Source organism: Symsagittifera roscoffensis, chromosome 9 (genome assembly GCF_963678635.1).
Source record: "Symsagittifera roscoffensis chromosome 9, txSymRosc1.1, whole genome shotgun sequence".
Lineage (NCBI taxonomy): Eukaryota > Metazoa > Xenacoelomorpha > Acoela > Convolutidae > Symsagittifera > Symsagittifera roscoffensis.
In genome coordinates, this window is record NC_087070.1 from 41,828,861 (window position 1) to 41,851,010 (window position 22,150).

Sequence of the window (22,150 nt, forward strand, 5' to 3'; positions counted from 1 at the left end):
ATTTCTACCAATCACTTATAAATTATTTCAGAACAAATCATATATTAGGCAATTCCAATGCAATGTAGGAAGCTCAACAGAACAATAGTGAATACTACTTTAGAAAACACGATACAGAGGCGAAGGTGCAAAAAAAATACAAAAAAGGGTCAAAATATGGACATTTCCTTAAATTCTTTTTCTATCGACAATAGGGCGTAGCAGCTTTTGAGATGAAATCTCCAGAAAACGCTATTTCGATTGAACCTTTGCACTCAGATTTGTCATAGTAGTTTCAGAGGAAATATTAATCAGAAAAATCCCCCACTGAAATTTTCGAAGCAAGTAAAACGCCCGGTGAAGTAAAAATAAACGAGAGCTGAATATCCAGGCACACAGGAAGAGAAACCCGTCTCTCCATTTTTTTTTCAAAATCGGTCAAGAAGTTCGAGAAAAACATTTTTTTTAATCGAAAAATTTCAAAAAGCGTCTCAAAAAATTAAACACCAAATATTGTTTTTATCAAACAGGAACAATCGTTAACCATGGAGCAAAAGTTACCCACATATATAAATACAAAGTCGCCATCAAATAATGAGCATTTTTATTTGCGACTTAAGTTGTTAAAATTACTGGCGAATAAGAGGGAAAGAAAACATCGGTCAATGAAAAGTTCACCTCGCTTCTAATATATTGAAAGTTAATGACGTAACTATGCACTTCCAAACCACACTTCCTTCGATTGGTAGAAAAAAGAAATGAACCCAAGTAAACAAAAAACACTGACTTTGCTCAAAAATCATAACTTTCGAATTTCAAAGAAAAAAATAGATGCCCTTTAAGCTCTGAATTTCTAGAACAATTTAAGATGGCGCTTTTTTGATAATATTGACCGAATTTGAGAAAACTGGATCAATAGGCAAAGTTTTTATTCCACTGGAAACCTAAAAAATAAATTCCACTTTCGAAACTAAATTGTTCACGCTTTTTCGCGCCATTTCCACGTTCGTATTTGGAGAGTGCTATTTACGTAACTTTCAGCAGATGAAATTCAATTGAACTCAAAAAGTGCAAATATACCTAAAGCATTCATAAATGCACTAATATTTATGAATGCATATCTGTAGTTTTTAGAGCATTTTAAGGTTTTTTCCCTAAATAAAAAACAAAAAAAAATCACCAAGACTTGTATAAGTCTTTCACTGCATTAATTACTCTTAAAAACTATCCGATATGCAAACTACTAAAATCAGCGACTACAGTATTAGCACAGTATCTACCTTCGAATGATATATTAGCTTAGTAGTAATGAGAACTTGGATCTCTTACCTTTCTGATATCGTCGAGGGTGTGGATTTCTGGTGATAAGCCTCCATGCACGCACAGGAACTGGCCGTTCATCAAAGCTGATAGAGGTAAACAGTCAAACGCCTCCATACACGCGTCATAGACAGCCTCTGTGAATTTGATTTTACCTAGAAAAAAGTTTATTAGAACTACGGTTGCTTCATACGGTTAGTAGTTATTAGCAACTTCAAAACGGTACAATTTGATTTGATGCTTCAGTTGCGAGACTAATTAGGCATTAATTTCGAATTGTTCATTGACTTAATAAAAACAATACCAGTTAAAGGGAGGGGAACACCCCGTCTTACAATTTTAGCCCGTTTGTACAATTCAATTATTTCACCCATTCAAATTTGTTTCAAAAAACCTTCACCATTAAAATTTTAATAGCGAGAGGGAGGAGAGGGGGTTGGGGAGAGCACGCGACAAAAAAAAACCCGCAAATTGGTGATCATAATATTACAAAGAACCTAAAGAGTTTCTAGGGTCGTTATGGAGGAGAGTTTGGACGTCAAACTCGTTAACCTACAAAACGATTTCAAACCCGCTGTTGCCATAGAGGATTCCTCCACCCATGAATAAAAAATTTGGAATTGAAACAGCTCGAAACAGCTGAAAAAGCTTAAATTACTTGTTCTGTTTTTACCTTCTGCGATTGCTCAAGTTGGTGCTCTTTCAATCATAAGTTTTCTTTATTGTTGGATTATTGCACAACTTGAAACAAATTTATTCATATTATCATTCTCTCCAGTAAACTTTCCCAGTGCTCAAGTTATTAGCAGCAAAAGCGCATTGCTATTGGGAAAAGCACGAATACGTCAATGAAAAGAAACATGAAAGACTTTATCAAAGTTGACATTTATCATCTTAATAGTCGGCCATGTGACATTTATCATCTTAATAGTCGGCCATGTGTTTAGATTGAATACTAATGACCTCTATGAGATTTACTCTTTGTATACTGCATTAAGGAGTTAGCACTGAACACCTATCTCAGTTCACAGGATTATTTCATAGAGGAGCATCATTTATTTCATCACCAGTCCCAGTCATGATTGAGATAGCCACAGCCTGACTTGACTTTCTTCTAGTTATCCTTTAAAAACATCTCCCCACATTTGATCTTGCTCTATTCCCTCGAGCACTGTGCAAATACTCAAGACAGCAGCAGAGAAATGAGGCCTCCTCTCAACATGAAAAGAACTTCATTGGAGCCTCGAGCTAACAATCAATGGCATACACTATCAGTGGCATTGTAGTGCACCCCATTACCAAATTAACTAAAAATAGTCTCAACTCCTTGCAAACCAGAGAACGGAAGCTTTCAAAAGAGACCCGGGTTGACGACAGTTAAAATAGCGTTGCATTAATAGGCGAGAAGAGACCAATATACAGACAATTAACTTTGCTGGACTGACTGACCATCAACGAGCATCTGGTAATCTTACGACTAAGTTCATGGTAAATGAACTAAGTCGTATAAAATCGAAAAGATTTATAAGAAATCATAATAAGCCAAGCCGTTAAACTTATTTTTGGCTTGAACTTACGAGCTGTAACTAAGCCGACAATTTTAAGGTAGACACTATAAAGTTTGAATCAAACCTATTTTAGAATTAAAGTGTATTACCATGAAATAACAATTCGCACTGAAAACGACCCAATAGGCAAGCAACTAAGCCAATATAAGACAAGCAGACACCCTTCTAGCCAAACATACCTGTAGATCGAAAACATAGCCAACGGACGGTTGAAAAAGAGTCCATGAACGCCAGTAAACAGGAAAAAATACTGCCTGTTTTTTTTTCGGAAAAATCGGAACTTTCTAATTTCAAAAAAAATAGATACCCTTAAAGCTCTTTGAATCTTTGAACTTGTAGAACAAATTGCCGATTTGATCGACAGTTTTTTGATAATAAACCTATTTTGAGAAATCTGAATCAATAAGTAGCTAAATTTGAAAATTAACATCATCTTTAAACTAGAAGTCGATCACGTTTTTTGTGACCTTGTTACTTTCCCTCTTCGATAGTGGAGTTTGCCTTCCTTTCAACAAAGGAAACGAACGAAATTGAAACGAAACCAAAAGTCAAACAGCGAAAAAATAATTTGAACATGAACAAATTCTAAGCCTTTTCCTGAACAAAAAATACAAGAAATCATCACCACCTAAATAAGAGCCTGAACTACAATAATCGACTCTTAAAAACTGAAAGAGTATATATCTACAACCATGATAAAAATTTGCTTTAATTTTCAATTCGAATTCTCATTTTAAGCTCTTTGAATTTCTAAATCTATTTTTTTGTTGGCTTCTTCGATGAAATGAACGCGTTGAAAAAAATGGATCGATTTGTAATTTTTTTTATTCGCAGGAAAATCTGATAATTATATTCCATTTTCAAAATTAGACGTCGATAACGATTTGCGTGACCTTTACTCTTTTGCTGCTCGATAATGGAGCTTGCATTCCTTTTAACCAAGGAAATGAACAGAAAAAACGAAAGAATCATAATTTAAATAAGAGCCTGAACGGCTCTTGAAAAACAAAAAAGCTGCAATTTTTTAAATATACGAAAAACTAAAGATCATGGAAATTTTCAGCAACGTTGTTTAGAAAGCAACAACTTGCTCATTACCGGAATATATAAGAAAAAAATATATTTATACTAAGAAAAGCTTAAACCATAAGCAATTTCCTTGCTGTGGCAACAGGCGGAGAAAATATAAGCAAACGAAACTCAGTTGCACATTTTGTCACACGAAAACTTTTCGTATACAAAAAACTGGTCATGGCCGGATTTGAACAACAGAACTTTGTTTTCGCACTCAATTGCCTTTCATGTGTGGATTTACTCCATATTTCTGACTTAATTAACACCTAGGTTTCAAATAATTTAGTGAAACTAGTTGAGAACCTGAAAAAAAGTAAATATTCCGATTTGACAATATTTGCAAATTGCAAGCGTACAAACTAACTAGAATCAAAAGTCAAATCGCTCTTATTTCGTAAAACAAATTATACAAGTTCAAAGACACTTTAGTGAAAAAAAAAACAAGCAAGATCTGGAAAAATTCACTTCCTTAACCAACACTGAAAAAACAATCGACATTCATAAGTACTATTTCACTTGAAAACCGATCACACCTAAAAAAAACACAAAACCTCAATAACCAACTTGCTTAAAAAGTTGTTTAAATTAACTTTAAAAAACTGCTTTTTTCGCCAACTCCGGGTTTGTTGGCAGAGATAATGGAGCGTCACTAAGAAAATAATTTTGGACCAAAGGTATCGAGAGCAAAATTAAATACAGAAGCGAATCAAAATTTCGCAACACTTGCGACACAATTGAAAACATTGCATTACAAGATATAGAATAGAAAAAAATTAAGCTGAAAAAAATAGTTGAAAAGTCGGAAGAACTTTATCTGCAAAAAAAATCATACCTCGGATGATGTTCATTTTGATTAAATAAAAAATTGCATTCCTCGTATGATGTTTATGAACGAATTTAATAAACATTGAGAACCAAATAGCGAACGGAAACTGTGGCGAAATTGGGCCGAACAAAAAGTTAACAAGTCACAAAGCTTCCAGAAAACAAGCACAATACGAAGATTATTTGAAGACGATTATTTTTTGATGAAAAAAATAAGGACGAAATCAGTTGTGTAGCGAAGACGGTAGTTATTTTCTTTCAATTAATACTTTGACCTCAGATTCGGCAGAAACTTTTTGAAAAAAGGAAAAAAGACTCCAAAAACGGTCAAAATGTTAAACTTTGGACATTGAATAAGGCCGAAACTTTTTCTACCAAATCAGGGCATAGTAACTTATGCAGGGGATAAACCTAAAACAAGTGCTTCTGATAAATTTCTTAATAGATTTGTCATGGTAGTTTCCGAGAAAAAGAAAATAATGCAGAAAAAAAAGACGTCAAAATTCCCTCCTACTGAAATTTCCGAAAGTCGTAAAAAGCCCGGTGGAAACAAGCTGAAAATCTACGCACACAGGGAAATAACCAGCAACAAACCTGTCACAGATACTAAATGCTATGAAGCAGTAGTTAACCAAATAAAATCTAGCAAAAAATGCCACGAAATGATCTGCGACTTGAGTTGAAAAAATGTGGTTGCCGCAAAAATACCATACACGCTCCGCATGTGTAACAATCAAAAATTTTTATGACCCATCCATACTTAAACAGGCCGAAGCATTAAAATAGCCTTAGAACTATGCATCATAAATTGACTAATCCGATTTAATATCAGCAAACCCGTTTAACCGAACAAGAAATATTTTTAAAAAACTGCAAACTATAGAACGAATATTAATTAAGTGATAACTGTTTGAATCAAAAATTCAAAGAGAGTTGACGCGGGGCTTCGCGAATTTTGCTATACAATCAAAATATTGCATTACACGATATTGTTCAGAAGAAAAATCGACTTTCAAAAATAAAGCTGAAAAAATTACTTGAAATATGTCAAAAAAAAGTCTTACCTTTGTCTCGGATGATGTTCAAAAACAGCCTTAAGCATTGAGAATCAATGACTGAGGGGCAACTTTGGTGGCAAAAATATGGTCGACTATCGTTCAGCCGAAAACGAAACTGTTGTCTTAAAAAATTCAAAGCTATTTACAGCCCATACCTCCTGAAAAACACGAAAGCATTTAAAAAAAACCCTTGAATCTACGCATTATAAGCTAATAAAACATTTGCTGATCCCATTTAACCAAACAAAATTGCAAAAAATATATTATTCAAAATAAGGAATTTACTAACTACGGAACAACTTTCGATTGTAGAAAAAACACTTCGAAAAAATCCAGGCAATAGAAAGAATCTGCTTGAAAAGCGTACCACATAAGAGAAAAAGCATTTGGAAGAAAAAACGGAAAAGGAGCAAACAGAAATAAGGACAAAAACCACACATTCGAAAACATAGCCAAGAGACAGTTGGAAAATGGTCAATGAACACAAATGACTTGTTTTTTTCTAAATCTCAATTTTCGAATTTCAAAGCAAAAACAAGATAACCTTAAGCTCTTTGAATCTTTGGATTTCTAGAACAAATTGACAATTTGATTGTCACTTTTTGAAACAATTAACCCATCTTGAGAAAACTGGATCAATAAGCAGCTTATCTGAAAATTAAAGTCATCTTTAAAACTAAAAGTCGATCACGTTTTTCGTGACATGGACACTTACTTTAACTATTCGATACTTGAGTTTGACTTCCTTTTACAAAGAACTAACTGAAATTTGAATTTCAACAAACAAATATATGTCCTTAAAACTCTTTGAATTTCTAGAATACTTTATGATTGGCACTTTTTTTGATAAAACTGACCAAATTTGAGCAAACTGAATCAATTATTAAAGTTTTTATTTCGCTGGGAAATCTGAACATTTAAATCCATTTTCGAATTAAGAAAACAATCAAGTTTTTTGTGACCTATACACTTTTGCTATTCGATAGTGGAGTTTGCTTTCCTTTTAACAAAGGAAACGAACTGATATTAGAAAGAAATCAAAAGAGTTAAAGAAAATAAGAGCCTGAACAAATTTTAAGGCTTTTCCTGAAGAAAAAAAACGGAAAAGAAACCCGATCTATATGAGAGTCTGAAATACGCCTACATGCGAGTCTGGACTAAATACACTTGAAAAAACAAATACTGCCGAAAATGATCTGGGAGGTAGTTTAACTAAAGGATGTCAGCTTGTACGTTGTAAAAAATGCATGCAGTCAGTAAAAATGCATGCAGTTAGTTCAACTTTCACGAGCAAAAACTGTTTGAAAAGTCGTGTACGGAAAAAAGTCTAGTTGCCGATTACAAGTCACTTGCTCTCGCAAGTGGAAACAACATCAAAAATTACCTCAGTCCTTTCATCATCAATAATTTGGTCAAAAGAAGCATAATAATTCTATATTTTTCCCCTAATTCTGTAGTTTTTGGTACCAAGACCTTTATCGAATTAAGAACACGCAGTTATGGTTATGACAATTTGTCATACTAGAGAAACAAACATCACATCAAACGAGAGGCACCCAGAACCGACGACTAAATTGATTTTCAAGAGTGATCCCAGAAGACCTTATTTAACAAAATTTTCTGCGCCGCAGGCATTTGTTTCAAGTCATTTTTGTTATTTTTGAACACTGTTTGGAAAGTTTTCACCAAAACACCCTGTTTTTTGGGAAGGGTTAGGGGCGCCCTCTTCTCAAATCCGCCCCTGCTTAAGTGTATAACATTTCAGTGAAGTAGTGTTTACATGTTCTGACTTAAATTAGAAACTCATTTCCCAGCTTCTTTCCATCATCTCTGCCTTCTATGAATATAAAAATGGGGAAAAGGAGGAGGGACAGAATGCAATGCAATACAGCATGTCTCTTTTATAGCATAGACAGAATAGATTCCATTCGAATAGGAGGAGGTCTTTCTTTTCTTTGCACTCCAGTTGTGGTATAGTAGGCTGCTGTGTTGCTGGCTTGACCAAATAGCGGTGATTTACTTCTGGTCAACACTCAACTAACTTAAATTGACCATTTGATCGATGTCAGAAACAGCAGAAACGAAAAAGTCTGTCAAATGCTACTATAATTTTTTAAAACAAGTTACAACCTGACAGGTGTTGTTATTTTCAAACTTCTTGTTTCAACACATTTAATTTCAAGCAAGTGTTTTGGATCAATAGCTTGAAGCTCTATGCTATCTGACAGAAAAAAAACTCTTTTACCATTGGTGCCCTCTTTTAGGTTAAAGTCTTTGTTACATCAAATTTTGAACGAGATGCTGTAGACACTTTTTTCAAATATATGTGCGATAGAATGCACTTCAATTTCAATTGCGTCTTCTCCCTTTTGTAGTTTTCGCTTCACTTCGCGGGTGGGATAAAAAAGAGTACTGAGAAAAAGGACACGGAGTTACACTTTTTGCCAATTGGTCTCTTTGTAGTGCTTGCAAACAGTCTCAATAAACAGGGAAGAGGGGCTTACAATAAATCCATTCGACTGTCGTTAAAGCTTCACTTTAATCTTCCAATTGGTACAACACGGTCATAGTCAAGCACAAAAACAGATGGCCACTTGGCATTAGGTGCAGGGTCACGGAGTAGTAGGCTCGCATTAACTTACATAGAAAACACCAACAGGAACCTAATCCATCATTTCAACAGTTTAGTCGCTTCTATCTTCCAAAATTGCTAGATCAAAAGCATCAACAAAAGAAAACCCGGTTACATCCAATGACAATGGAGCCGAATTAATACAATTTTATATATAAAAACAGACAACAGACAGTTGCAAAAGAGTCAATGAGCGAAAGGAAACAAACAAAACTATTTTTTTTAAAGAAACTTCAACTTAAGAATTTCAAAGTAAAAAAAATATGAACACTCTTTGAATTTCACGAACAATTTAAGATTGACACTTTTCTGATAAAATTAACTCAATTTGATAGAAACTGGATCACTAGACTAAGATTTTATTCCGCTGGGAAATCTTAACAATTAAATCACTTTCAAAACCAGAAGTCGATCACGTTTTTCGTAACCTTTACACTTTCGCTATTCGGTAGTGGAGTTTGTCTTTCTTTCAAAAAACAAAACCACGGTACTTTTTGCTTGTGAGCGAGGCAACATCACCAAGCCCGAAAAAAAACAAAAGAGGATGTAATTAATATACAGGAACAACAGCGGTTCTCTAACTGAAAAGCTGGTTTATCGGTACTTTCCCGAGGATAAATAGTTTCAACATCAAACTGATTAATCATTTTTTGACAGCATAAGTGACACCGACTTATGTTGTTCCAAATTTCCCAACAAAAACTAACAGCAAAAATTACTTGGGCACACAGAAAAAAACAATAATTTGAAAAAAAAATTTTGTAACTCAATCAAAATAAACACATACACAAAATGTAGAGGATAGATAACAGAAACTCATTTCTAATAAGAATCTACCCATGTTTGGTTTATAAACTATAAATAAACTATCAACAAAAGAGCAACTTTTCCTAAATTCTCTTTGTTATCTCTCAACTTTTCCTAATTTAGGAAAAAATCAAAAACAATGAACTATCTATTAACCTTAATGTGCAGCTGGATATATTTTGATTAAGACTATGATCGGAACATTCTGTGCTATTTGCACAGTAAACGGCTATCCTTTTTAAATACAGATATAGTTCTTTAACACAAGAAGCCTTACAGTTGCATTACAACGATAATTGTTAAAAGAATCAGTGGATTTCACCATTTGAAGGCGATGAAAAAGAAGATCATACAAAAATACGCAAGTTTTTTTTGTAAAAATCGCATTCCATCAGTTTCATAACAGCTTCAAACTATTGATGTTCTTTTTATGTTGGCTAGAAAATGCACAACGAAAAAATATATGACTCCATGGAAACTTACCCAAGGGAACAAAGCCGACAATCAACCATCCGAAAAAAAAACATTTTTATATTAATTTATATATATTCACAAAATAAGATAAAGAAGCCTTGCAAATCTGCTATTCGCGTTATTGCATAAAAAGATGCTATCTCCAAAAAACTAAAAAACGTTCCTCAATATTCGTAACTTTTCGTCCCACAATATTCGAATGCTCAAAGACTGCGTTGAAATATGCAAACTCGAATAAAAAATGACTGACAGTGTAATATTACACAAGCAAGCCTGCTTGTGTATAAATTAGAGTTAATAATAAATTTTAAATACCATTGACCTCAAAGAGTATGAAAAAATGATTTAATTACTGAAAATTTTCAAATAAAGACCTTTCCAATCTTTCATGAGGTGGTCCCTTTCTGGATTTAACTACAAGTTACTTGGAAAAATTACATCCACCTTCTTTGATCAAACTCCATTATTCGCTCCATTTCCACTTTGATTGCTATTTCCACAATTGTTCAATTTAATTAGAATGTGATTTTAAAATGCCAAGGAAAGCCAAACATAAATTAACCCTGATCAAATTCAAATTAAGGTTTTTCCTGGAAAAAAAGCGTAATAAAAGAAAGATCAAATTTCACGAAGTTTTAGGTTTTAGGTTGTGTTGCAGAAAAGCTAACTTAGCCTACTCTTCTTGTCGTATAAAACACAAGTTTCTTTTCACACCGAGTATAGCTATTTAGGGGGTAGAAAATATGGATTTTTCATAAGCTATTTTTGAGTATAGCAGCTGAGATTAGATTCGTTCAACATTAACCGTATTATTAAAGAAAATTGAATTAAAACATTAATCTAAGTAATCAACAGCATACAAATGCAATTCTATTTGCGCGAAACAAGATAAGGTCAAAACCTCTTTTCTAAAACACGACCTAAACTAAGCTACGGATCATTATTGAAAAAAATTGCACCGAAACTTGAACTATTGTCGTTAAATTCCAAGGAAAACAAAAACGATTTGCCAGCATAATTTAGAGCAGCAAATGCACATTTCGTACTTAACCCTCAATGACATGCAATCAAGTAGTTCGAGATACTCAAACACAATTAGTCTCTGTAACATTTGCATTTTTCACTTGATTTAAATTTCAACCTGTCCCATTTTCATCTTAGCTGAAAAGGATGAGCTGCCGAGAATTAAAATAAATGCGCGGAAAATGATCAAACATGTTTCAGTTTTAACCTACTCAAATTCATAATTTTCTCCTACTTCTTTCCCCATATTTTTCCACACAGGTACCAAGTGATTTCAGTGCATGCATATCCCATGTGCAAAATAGCAGCCGTTTTTTACAGGACGCTTAAATGTTGCATTAATTCTACTTTCTCAAAAGCATCATTTCATCACGATAAACAAAGTATCTTCTTAGCAGTAAAGCAAGGCTGAGTTACTGCGCTTTTGGCAAGCAGAGGCAAGGCATGTATAACTGCATATTCCCACGGGCCCATATGTTTAGCCGACAAAAGCCTATCCTAAAACCCCCTCCACAACTAATAACTTCACTTTTCCAAACACAGCAGACCTGTATTTCTACCATCCATCCATTCATTTATTCATTCATTCATTCATTATACTGCACTTTTCGCTTTTCCACGTTGCAAAATACTGACAACTTTTTCAATCCCAATAATGAAGAGCTTAATGAACGGTCAGGTGAAAAGGAACAAGGCATCTAAACAAAAATGAACATTCTTTTTTCTCCGTACAAACAACAACTATCCATCTACATTTCCACACTACTAGCCCGCTATTAAGAAAATATAAATAACGCAAGTAATTGCTTGTGTAATGAGAGCTCAAATTTGCAATATTATTAAAACAGTCAAAAATGATTCCCAAATTTAAAAAAATACAATTGTTTGCTCATTTTTCCTGACAATGGGCAAGACACTGCAGCTATTCGACTTGAAGACACGTTATGCTCTATGAACGCATCATTTATTGTTCCATCTAACGTTCCTTCAGCTATAAGTTGCTTGCGTCACAAATTATTGATCAACTGCATGATGCTGCGCTGGTGTATCTTGTGTTGTTTGTGCCGAGATGGTATAAAATAAGAGGTAACACAGTAGCCAAAAAAAAAAGAAATAATAATAAAAACGATAAACATCTAGCAAAAAGAGCCGTTTGTTGTTCAAGCTAAAAGATACTATGCAATGCACCCTTGCCTGGTCTGACATTTATATACATAATTACAACTTCTCATTTGCACTGAATAAATAAACAACTTGAGCGAAACTTGGTTATTTTCAGCTCACTCGAACACAACGAACTACATGAAGCTTCTGTAACACCAATTTGAGATGGACAGAAAATAATTTCATCATTTCGGCCATGTATTTTCCGTTCCAGGTAACGCCAAAAGAATGACTCTCGCTCAATAACTTTCGGTATCAACTTTTGGATTCCGTGTTAAGAGCAAATTATTTTTTTTCCAGAAATTCTAAAAACTTACGATCATAAAATACTTATTTGCATTTCCAGATGATAATAAGAAAAATCTAGATGCAACCAACCTTTGCAATACAACGATTAGAATTATCTAACGTTTTCGACACACGTTTTTTCTAACGTTAAATTAAAGTCAAAGAACGTTAAGAAACAGAAGAAAAACTGAGTTGAAATTCTCAATAAAAAAATACCCAGAGGCGAAGTTGCATCGCATACACAAGCAAAAATATGACCGATAACGCTACTAGGAAAAACTGAACGAGTAAAACTTTGAGTTTACAAATTTTCTTAAGCGACGCACGCCAATTATAAATCAACCTAATTGCTAAGTGACGCAAGCCAATTAAGACGCATTAGCAGTATCAATCAGTTAAAAAAAAGAAATTTAACAACTAACATCCCTTAAATAATAGAGCGGACGCATTTTACCTAGTATACGAAAAAGTTCATTAAAAACATCGGACCCTGCCCAGGTTTGAACCCTCTTATTTTGTTGCAGGTTTCCTTCCCTACCTCAACGCTGCAGATCCATGACACCTTAAAGCTAAAGTGCTATTTGCAATAGAGTCTGTATTAATATCCTTAGCATACTGAACACTTTCAAAATATTTGCCACTTAAGTTTGAAAAAAAAAAAGAGTTTATACTATAACACATGCTACGCTTGAGTAATTAAAGCTCTTTCAATAAAAGCTCTTCAAGTTTCAAGCACAATTTACGATTGACAATTTTATGATAAAAGTAACCCCATTTAAGAAAACTGGATCAAAATTATATTTTGCTGGAAAATTCGATTATCAAATTCCACTTTTGAAACTTAAGATTACATTTTCGTGACCTTTATACTTTTGCTGTTCGATCGTGGAGACCCGGATCAATAGGTTTAAGTCATTTTGCTGGGAAATTCGATAATTAACTTCCGTTTTCAAAATTAGAAGTCGATAACGTTTTTCCGTGACCTTTAGACTTTTACTCATCGATAGCGGAGTTTGCTTTCCCTTTAACTAAGGAAATGAACAGAACTGATAAAGACATCAAAAGTCAAACCGCGAAAAAAAATTAAGCCTGAACAACTTTTAGACTTCCTGGAAACCAAAACAAAAAAGCCTGAACTACGTTTTAAACAAAGGTTTGAAATTTATGTAGACTTTCAAAAAAGTCCTTATGTGGTTGATTTAGAGCATTCAATAATATGGAGCTTGTCTTATCGATCTTCAAAATCAAACAGGAAACGTTCGTAGGAAACGAAACATTAGGCAGAGAAGCCGACAGCCCATAATCTGAAACTCAACCAAAACGTACTGCCCATATAGTTTCCCCGGGTTCTTTATTCATTGTGAAGGAAAGGTGGTATGCACAATTCGAAAACTAAACCAACAGTATTTAAGTCAGCAACCATAGAACAGAACGTTGCGATACAACACAAACATTACACACGAAAACAGCAGACAGAAACTGAAAACAAATCCGCCAAGTCAAAAAAAATTTAATGAAAATGTGAGTGTCGAGAAAAGCTGGATCTATCAACAGCTTCATATCTTTTTGAATTTACTGCAATAAAATTTTTTTTTTTTTTACAAAATAACACGCCGATCAAGACAACTGAACGTTAAATTTGCATCAAAATCAACCTTACGTAGCAATCCAACGATGCTAATTGCGAGCATAAAAATTGCGTGCGTAATAAAACCACGCTCATTAACCGACAAAGAGAATAATCCTTTTTTGCAAAAAATAAGTCCCAGCCGGATTCGAACCACAAGCATTAACGTCTGAATCTGCAGCATATTTATTAGCTCTACGCCAGATGCGCTGGATAGTTGATTGAATTCAAAACACAGAGGCGAAGCTGAGCTTCGCAGCACTTCCGATACAAAACAAGAAAGCCGCACGCCGAAAATTGAAAAAAAAAAGTCGAAAAAAGAAATTGAAAAAAAGTCGAAATTGACGAAACTCGAAATCAATCAAAAAAAAACTTGCAAGGACAAAAATATGAAAAAAGCACCAATCGAATGAACATTTACCAACAGGTAAGAAAGCCGAAAACACCCTAGCAGAAATATAAGATGCCGAAACCTATCCGGCCGGAAAAAAAACGAAGCAAAATGTGGCTTCTAAGCCTATATAATTTATGTCGGAAACTATCAAATCGAAAGAAGGACATGCCCAAAATATATCTACAGTGGTTAAACAATGAAACATTTTGGTACAGATAAAAATTAATTTACAACTCTTAACGTTCACCCAAGGTAAGATAGTGTAGTTCATCCACTTCAATCATGCTAATAATTCAGCTGCTATAAAAATTACCATTTAACACACCTGTGAACCAAGTTTTTCACGGGAAAAAGTCTTGTACACGGTTGCAACACCCTTGCTTATCGACAGCCTAATAATAGTGAGTTGAAAAAGTGTCAATGAACTCAAGGACGCTGAGCTTTCTTCTGAACAATTTTTATCTTTCAAAATTTGAAGATTATAGCCAACAGGTGATTGAAAAAATGAATTAACAAAGAAACCGAAAAAAATATTGAAAACTTTTCAGCTTTCAAAAAAATATATCACTTTGAAGCTCTTTGAAGTTCAAATGAGATTTATGATTGGCACTACTTTTTCGTAAATACAACTTTTTCTGTCAGAACTGTAGTTTTGACCAAACTGCTCATATTTTGTTTCCGCAGTTGGTACTATAAATTTAACCTAGAGGCGAAAATGAGCTTTGCACCAATTGCAAAACAATTAGATCTAATCAAATGAATGAAGAAAGTTGTAAAAAAAAACATGCCCAAACAATCAAATCCAAAATCAGCATCAGAACAAAATTAACCAAGTGGTGTCAAAGTAGAAAATATCGGAGCAGAAACTCTTCAAGCCGTTATTTCTTTTTAAAATTTAAAACTATTCAAAAATTCTTAAGTACCTCATCCCCTCATAACACTCAGAGGTACACAAACTTTTTCGCTTATCAAACCACGGAGAAAGAAGCTACTAAGCCATATCAAACAACGTCAACCAATTTAGCAGAAAAGAAATTTGAAAAAACCGAGTGTTAAAAATTCAACCCACCTAAAAAGTGCGGAGAAGAACGTAATACTGTGTTTACCTTGAAAAGACCCAAAATTAGGTAACTAAGCCGATAAAATATAGGCCGAAACAAATTGGGCCGAATTAAGTTTTTAAGCGAAGCAAAAAAGGAAAAAGGTCCCAGGCGTACTCGTTACCTCCAGCCCAATTTGAAATAATTATGAAACAAGGTGCCACTAGAGATGATCCCAGACGACATGAGTCCTGTGAACAAACTTATTTACGGGAAAAAAGTAAAGCAAGGGTTTTGCAATCGGGTACTATACTTTTTTCCCGTTAATAAGTTTGCTCACAGGACTCATCTCCTGAAATCATTCATCTACTGCGCTTTTCTGTTGCAAAAGACAGATTTTGAGCATGACAGCTTTTTATATTCGGCCTAATCGAAATTTGCTTTTTATGCTGGTTGTAATGTAACCTACGCGAGATGTTAAATCTGATTTTTTTTTGGCTCAAAAGGTTTCGCCTTGAGTTATAGCGACACTAAGGCTTCGTTTGCCCCGTTCGATAACCGAAAACAGTTTTTGTGTGCGTTCTTACGATAAGGAGACTAAATTTTCTTTTTTAATTTGAAGAATTTTTTTTCGACTTGAAGGTTTTCTGCATGTTTTTTCGGCTTTTTTACCGCTCGGAAATTATAAATGCCAAGTCAATCAATCATCCAGCTCATTTTGTTTAGAGTTAACATAACTGCTTGAGACGGCAAAGACTTGTAGTTTGAATCTGAACGCGCCGCGCTTTTTTTGCAAACTAGAGTTTTTGTGCTTTTCAGGACTATCGTTCGTCTGTTTATTTTTGTCGGCTTAGGTCCCGTAGCCCGACTTGTTTTGAAGGTTGACTTTACTTCTAAGTTGCTTTAATGCCCATGCTTAGGACAACAAAGCCAGGATTGCGATACCAGTCGAGATCTGTTTTTTTTTGGAAACTGAAAAGTTTAGATAACGTTATGTCTGCTTATTTTTGTCGGCTTTGTTCCGCAGAAATGACCTTCTTTCTAGCATTTTGGAAGCTTCTTATTTAGTCTAATAGTGAATTTAGTTTTTCTGAGCTTTTTAGCTTCAGTTTTTTATAATTCTGAATTTTTATTGACCAACAATTTTGAATTTTTTTTCAATTCTTCTATTTGATTATAATCACCTCCTTCATTTTTGTATCGCAAGTGTTGAGAATCATCATTTTCGGTTGTTTTTACTTCGGAAAAAGACTATCTAAGTCAGCTTTTTTTCTTCAGTCTATGGATATAAACAAGTGAAAATAATTGAATCCTTACCCTTGCGATAAGCAAGGGTTTTGCAATCGGGTACTAATCGCAAGGGTAAGGATTCAATTATTTTCCCTTGTTTATATCCATAGACTGAAGAAAAAATGTACAAGAAAAACAATTCCTTAAGATCATATTCATACAACTTATGTCAAACTTTGGGTGAACAAATTCAGATTTCTTCCTAAAACGGAAGCAAGAAATCACGACCTACATTATTCACAATCGTCTCCGTTATTTTACACTTAGAAAAACGCAATTTCAATCGTTTATGAATGACATTTTTTTCTTTATAAGCCGATTATAGAAAACTGGTACAATAGGTATTTAAACTCCGCTGTGACCACTATCGAAATCTCAATTGATTCTCGCTTTTTTGCACCATTAGCATTTGTAATTGAAGCGCGTAAACTGCCTTTCGTTCAAAATGAGCAATTGAAAGACAAGTCGCCGGGATGATATTTTCAGCAACAACTTTCAAGCCCCTCATGAAGAAAAAATCATTTGTAAAAGTTTTCGATCTATTCTTGATAAACTTCAGTATAAAAAACCGGCAAAAAAGTGCACATATTCAAGTACCTGTTAAAGACCACAAAACTTATCGTGAAGAATTATCAACCCATAAATATGTCTTCACTTCGTTTTTTGTCGCTTAAAATGATATTTACCGCAAGACAGAAACGTTAAAAAATGAACATTCAAAAAATCTGTTCTGCGTGAACTAAACCGTCAAAAATAATCAGACAGACGTTTGTATAAAAGAGCTGAAAATTTTCAGTAGGCAAGAAAAACAGATTTCCCCGAAACACAAAAATTTTGCATGTCTCGATAAAAATTTATTCAAGGCAAACAAGCCAAGAAAAACATTTGAATATTAAATTAGCAAACGAACAAAACTTACGAAGAGCAAAAAAAATTTTGAACAGATACCAGTGTAGCCGAAACATCGATTTTGTTTGAAAAAATTTCTTACCGCACAAAAAATCCATGACGTGGAAACCCATCCGATAAAACGAGCAGAAAATAACTTTATCAAAATACAATTCCAATTTCCTACTTAATGGAAAAAAGCAAGATCCGGCGGGGACTCAAACCCCAGCACTTATGGTATAAAGGTGGACACTTTTCCTCTAGAACTTTAATGGCAGCGAACCTGGAAGCTGTTAAGGTTTAATAAAAGCAAGTAAGAAAAGCAAAGATTTGTAAGAAAATTTGTTTAAGCGAAAAAATCTTGTTAAAAATTGCAAGACACTTGTTCTAGCAAATGTAAACATAGCCAACTAACAGTTGGAAAGAGCAATGAACGCACGGAAACTGAAAAAAAAACAGCTTTGTTTTTTCAAAAACTTTCAACTTTTGAATTTCGAAAAAAATTGATGGTCTTAAAGCTCATTGGATTTGTAGAACAATTTATGATGGACCGTTCTTTGTTAAATTAACCCAATTTGAGAAAACTGGATCACTTGGTTAAATTTTTATTTCGCTGCGAAATCTGATAATTAATTTCCATTTTCGAAATTAGAAGACGATCACGTTTTTCTTGACCTTTACAATTATGCTGTTCGATAGTGGAGTTTGCCTTCCTTTTAACCATAACAATGCACTGAACTTAAAAACCTAAAAAGAAATCGCAAGTCAAACCTCGAAAAACCGAAATTGAGCGTGAAAAAATTTAAGACTTTTTCCTGAAAAAAAAAATCAGCAAGACCTATTATATGAGTACTCACTACGTTCATGATAAATCAAGTGGAAACACGTAACGTTTTCAAGTGCGAACTCTGCGATCAAAATTAAGTTTCCGGTTGCAACACCCTTGCTTATCGTAAGAGTAAAGACGAGTCGAGGAGTTCCAGGTTTTTTAGAAGATCATGACTTAAACGCAGGAACTCACTGCAAGCTCAGGATTAATTACGAATTAATTCTACTTACATTCTTGCTTGAAGGTGAAGTACTCTGTTAAATGGCGACATTCGTGATTGCCTCTGAGTAAAAATAGAGTTGTGGGGTACAAAATTTTGAGAGACCACAGGTACAAAACACACTGAAACACATGAATCCTTAGCAACCAGCATTTCGAAAGCTAAACTTCAATTTATTTCTGAGCTATTTGTATCCACTAATTAATTCTTCTAGCATGCCGTTTACAGATACATGGCATAGTACGATAGGAATTAATTTGATTCTTGTTTCCATAGCTTCCAAATTAGAGTCATGATGCATATCAACTTACTTCTATACTAAAATAACCGCGATCAACATAATCGCCTAGAAAAAGGTACTTTGTCTTCTCTGGGGGTCCACCCACATCAAAAAGCTTCATTAGGTCGTAGAATTGTCCGTGGATATCACCACATACTAAAACAAAACAAAACAACTTACAACATAGTCATTCACTAAAAAGACTCATCTTCAGAGCTGCTACTAAAAACTGAGGACAGAGAAGACACTGAACAACTATTCTATGGCCTTTCTATACCTCGTATTAACTTTATGTTCTCTTCCAAATCAAAAGAAACTTACAACACAGAGGCCAATCGTAGCTTCTCATCACTCGTGATACACTGCAAGCTTGCGAATAGAAAATGAGTTGGAAGATTCATCGAAAAAAACATTCATTTGAAAAATTACAACTATTTTTTTGAAAAACTCATTATCAAAAAAGTCAAAAAAAAACAACCAGCGGCAATGAATAAGCTCGTAGTATCATTTAACGTAGTATTATTTAAAGGCAACTTTTACGTAGATGCCCATATAGCCATACAAAAATTTGAGCGTATTTTGCACTTCAAACGACAAAATAGTTAAGCTAAAGAAAGAAAGAAAGAATTTATTTCTCTAGTCAGCATTAAATACAACATTGAATATATTTATAATTTAAGTTAAATGATGCGACTTAGAGAGGATAGACAACGGGACCTAAAGGTCCTCCAGGGTCTACCCTTAAGTTGTTCAAACATAACGATTTAACACTAATATTTAATGAAAAAAAAAAAAAAAAAAACTAAATTTGAAAAAAAAAAAAAAAAAAAAAAAAAAAAAAAAGTTTTGAAGTAGGTTTTCTTCCGTAAGTTAAGATTTTTTGTTGGCGTTACTGAAAGAGCCCATCAACTTTAACTTAAGACAACCAGGTTCACGGTCGCAGGTGAGTTTTAAAATAATTTTTAAGAAAAATAATTTTTTTCTTTTTTCTCTTCTTTTCCCCTTCTCCTTTCCTTTTCTTCTTTTTTTTTTTTTTACTAAGTGTTTAATATAAGCTGGTAAATAATCCGAGCTGGTACATTGACAGAAAACAGGACGAGGGTCAATTGTAGTAAAATGGTTTAAATAAAAAAAACCATGATTTTGAAATTAAACCGACAAAAAATGGAGCCTGGACAAGTGAGCAGGAGCCTGGAAATTGCAAAGGTTCAATAACAAAACGAACTCAATTTCTTGCAGGCTCACGCAAGCGTGAAAAATTAAAGATCATTGAATGTAACCCTGTTCGTCGATATAAGCTTGGCCAAATGTCTTATTCAAGGCCAAAAATTTTGTAAGGATAGCGTAGGCACGATTAATAGACACCAAGTACTGTCTAAGTGGTTTGGCACGTTTAACAGTCACCGAGTACTGTCTAAGTGGTTTGGCACAATTAACAGACACCGAGTACTGCCTAAGTGGTTAGTACCTGTGACGGGAGCTTCTATTTCAATCATGGTCTTCTCGGCTCTGAGCAGCGCAGCACCTTCGTTGATGATTCGTAAGGCTACTTCCTCTGTCACTCTGCCCTCAGCGATGAAGTGGGGCTTGAGTACATCCGGCTTCGGTTTGTCTTTCTCGTCGAACACGTCTTTCATGTCCAGTCGTTTCAACGGTGGATACGGAACGCCTAGAACACTTCAACCATGATAGCACGCCCTCTTTCCCAAAAAACGGACGACCAACTTTATGGATTTTTCATCCGGTCGGAATCTATTATCAGACATTTACTTAATTACCTTGATTTTACAATCCAAACAATTTAAAATATGAGAAGTGCATGTAGCTTTCAAAACTCTTTAGATCCTGTTACAACTACTCTGAAGTCTCTAAGTTCACATTAGACAATTTAAAAAAAAATTAAAACATTGCACTGTTGTAGCGCGATAGATACCGACAACTCTAATACAAGCAGAGTAGGCACCAAGTTTTGATAGCACGAAAATGACCATCGGAGAGAGTTGAGTGATGTATCATATGACTGGATTTTTAAAATGCTAAAACACTAAGAGTAACTGCAACAAAGCCAATAAAAGATAAGCAAACAAATATTAGGCCAAGAAATTTTTTTGAAACATAAATTTTCATTAGCAAAAAAAACAGGTCCTGGTCAGAATCTATCCCAGGACCTTTGCTGTTTAAGGCTTAATTGTTTCTTTAAGCCAAGTGTTCAGAAGACCCTAAGAAACTTGAATTCATTGTGAACCAAGGTACCAACGAGAGTCTAGATGAGTCCTAGGAACAAAACTATTTACAGGAAAAAAGTATAGAACCCGATTGCAATGCCCTTGATTATCGAATGGGTAATAACAGGAATGTGTCGAGTGATATACTAAATTTGAAGCCATTTTGTGCAAAAAAAAGTTTTTCTTCTAAACTTTTTTACTAAGTTTCCACGAGGTTGGTTAGTTCTCAAAGCACAGCGAGCACTGAAGCCGACACTTATTCGAAGAAAAAGGAAGTTGTTTTTTTATGGTCGAAACATTCTGTGCTAATAGCACAGCAATCGGCTATGCTTGTTTAGTTTTCCTTTTATTTTCAACCACTTGAAGTAAGTAGATTTTCATAGGCTGTGCTTTTGAATGTGACTCATCAAATAAGGAGGAACCCTGACTTTACTTCTGAAGGTAGCGAATAACTTAGTGCAAATAGTAAAAGGATACCCGGGTTTTGTGCAAGTAGCACAGAATGTTCCGACCATATAAAAACCAAACCGATTTTTTTTCAAATAAGTGCCTTTTTCTGCGTGGTGTGTTTAAAAGATCTGAACGAAAAACTAAAGCTGAGGAATATTCGACAGTCATGGTAAATTGATCGATTTGATAAACAATTTCTGTAGAAAAAATTACTTGAAAAACAAAAAACTTTTTGGCATTTTTCTGAATTCAAATTTTTAATTTCAAAAAGGCGCTTAAACTAACTCTACTCGATTAAAACCAAGTTTTTACGGCTTAAATTAAGCTATAGTAAGATTTTAAGTTACTGTAAGCCTGCTCATTTGCTTTACTCAAAGTTAGGCTAAAAAGAAAAAAATTCAAACGGGTTTATTGACACTGGGAAATCTGTTGGAATCACGATTGAAAGGACTTAATATGATATATCACTCAACTCAAACCGATGATTACTTTTGGAAGCTGATTTTTTGTGGAAAAACGAAAACACTAAAATACACACGAACACAAAGTTCCTACCCATTTTATAACTTGTCGGAACGAAAACTAGAGTTTTGAGGCCCGTAAAACTCTAGTAAGTCCATCAAGAGATTTACGCGTGCATTTTTTTTAATTCTGAGCTTATTTCTTAAAGTAAACAAATGTTTATTTTTTGTATT

At 34.2% G+C, this 22,150-nt stretch overlaps 1 protein-coding gene across 7 annotated transcripts in view; it reads right to left on the minus strand.

Annotated features, from left to right (window-relative positions):
* LOC134853887 (protein phosphatase 3 catalytic subunit alpha-like) overlaps window positions 1-22,150 on the minus strand; it is a 59,816-nt gene that overhangs the window by 36,202 nt on the left and 1,464 nt on the right. For all 7 annotated transcript variants that reach the window (XM_063869850.1, XM_063869849.1, XM_063869847.1 and 4 more), the window contains exons 2-5: window positions 20,249-20,449; window positions 18,812-18,936; window positions 18,511-18,622; window positions 1,309-1,454 (exon numbers count right to left, since the gene is read on the minus strand). In XM_063869850.1, coding sequence (XP_063725920.1) covers window positions 1,309-1,454; window positions 18,511-18,622; window positions 18,812-18,936; window positions 20,249-20,449 — 584 coding nt within the window. The remainder of the gene's footprint in view (window positions 1-1,308; window positions 1,455-18,510; window positions 18,623-18,811; window positions 18,937-20,248; window positions 20,450-22,150) is intronic.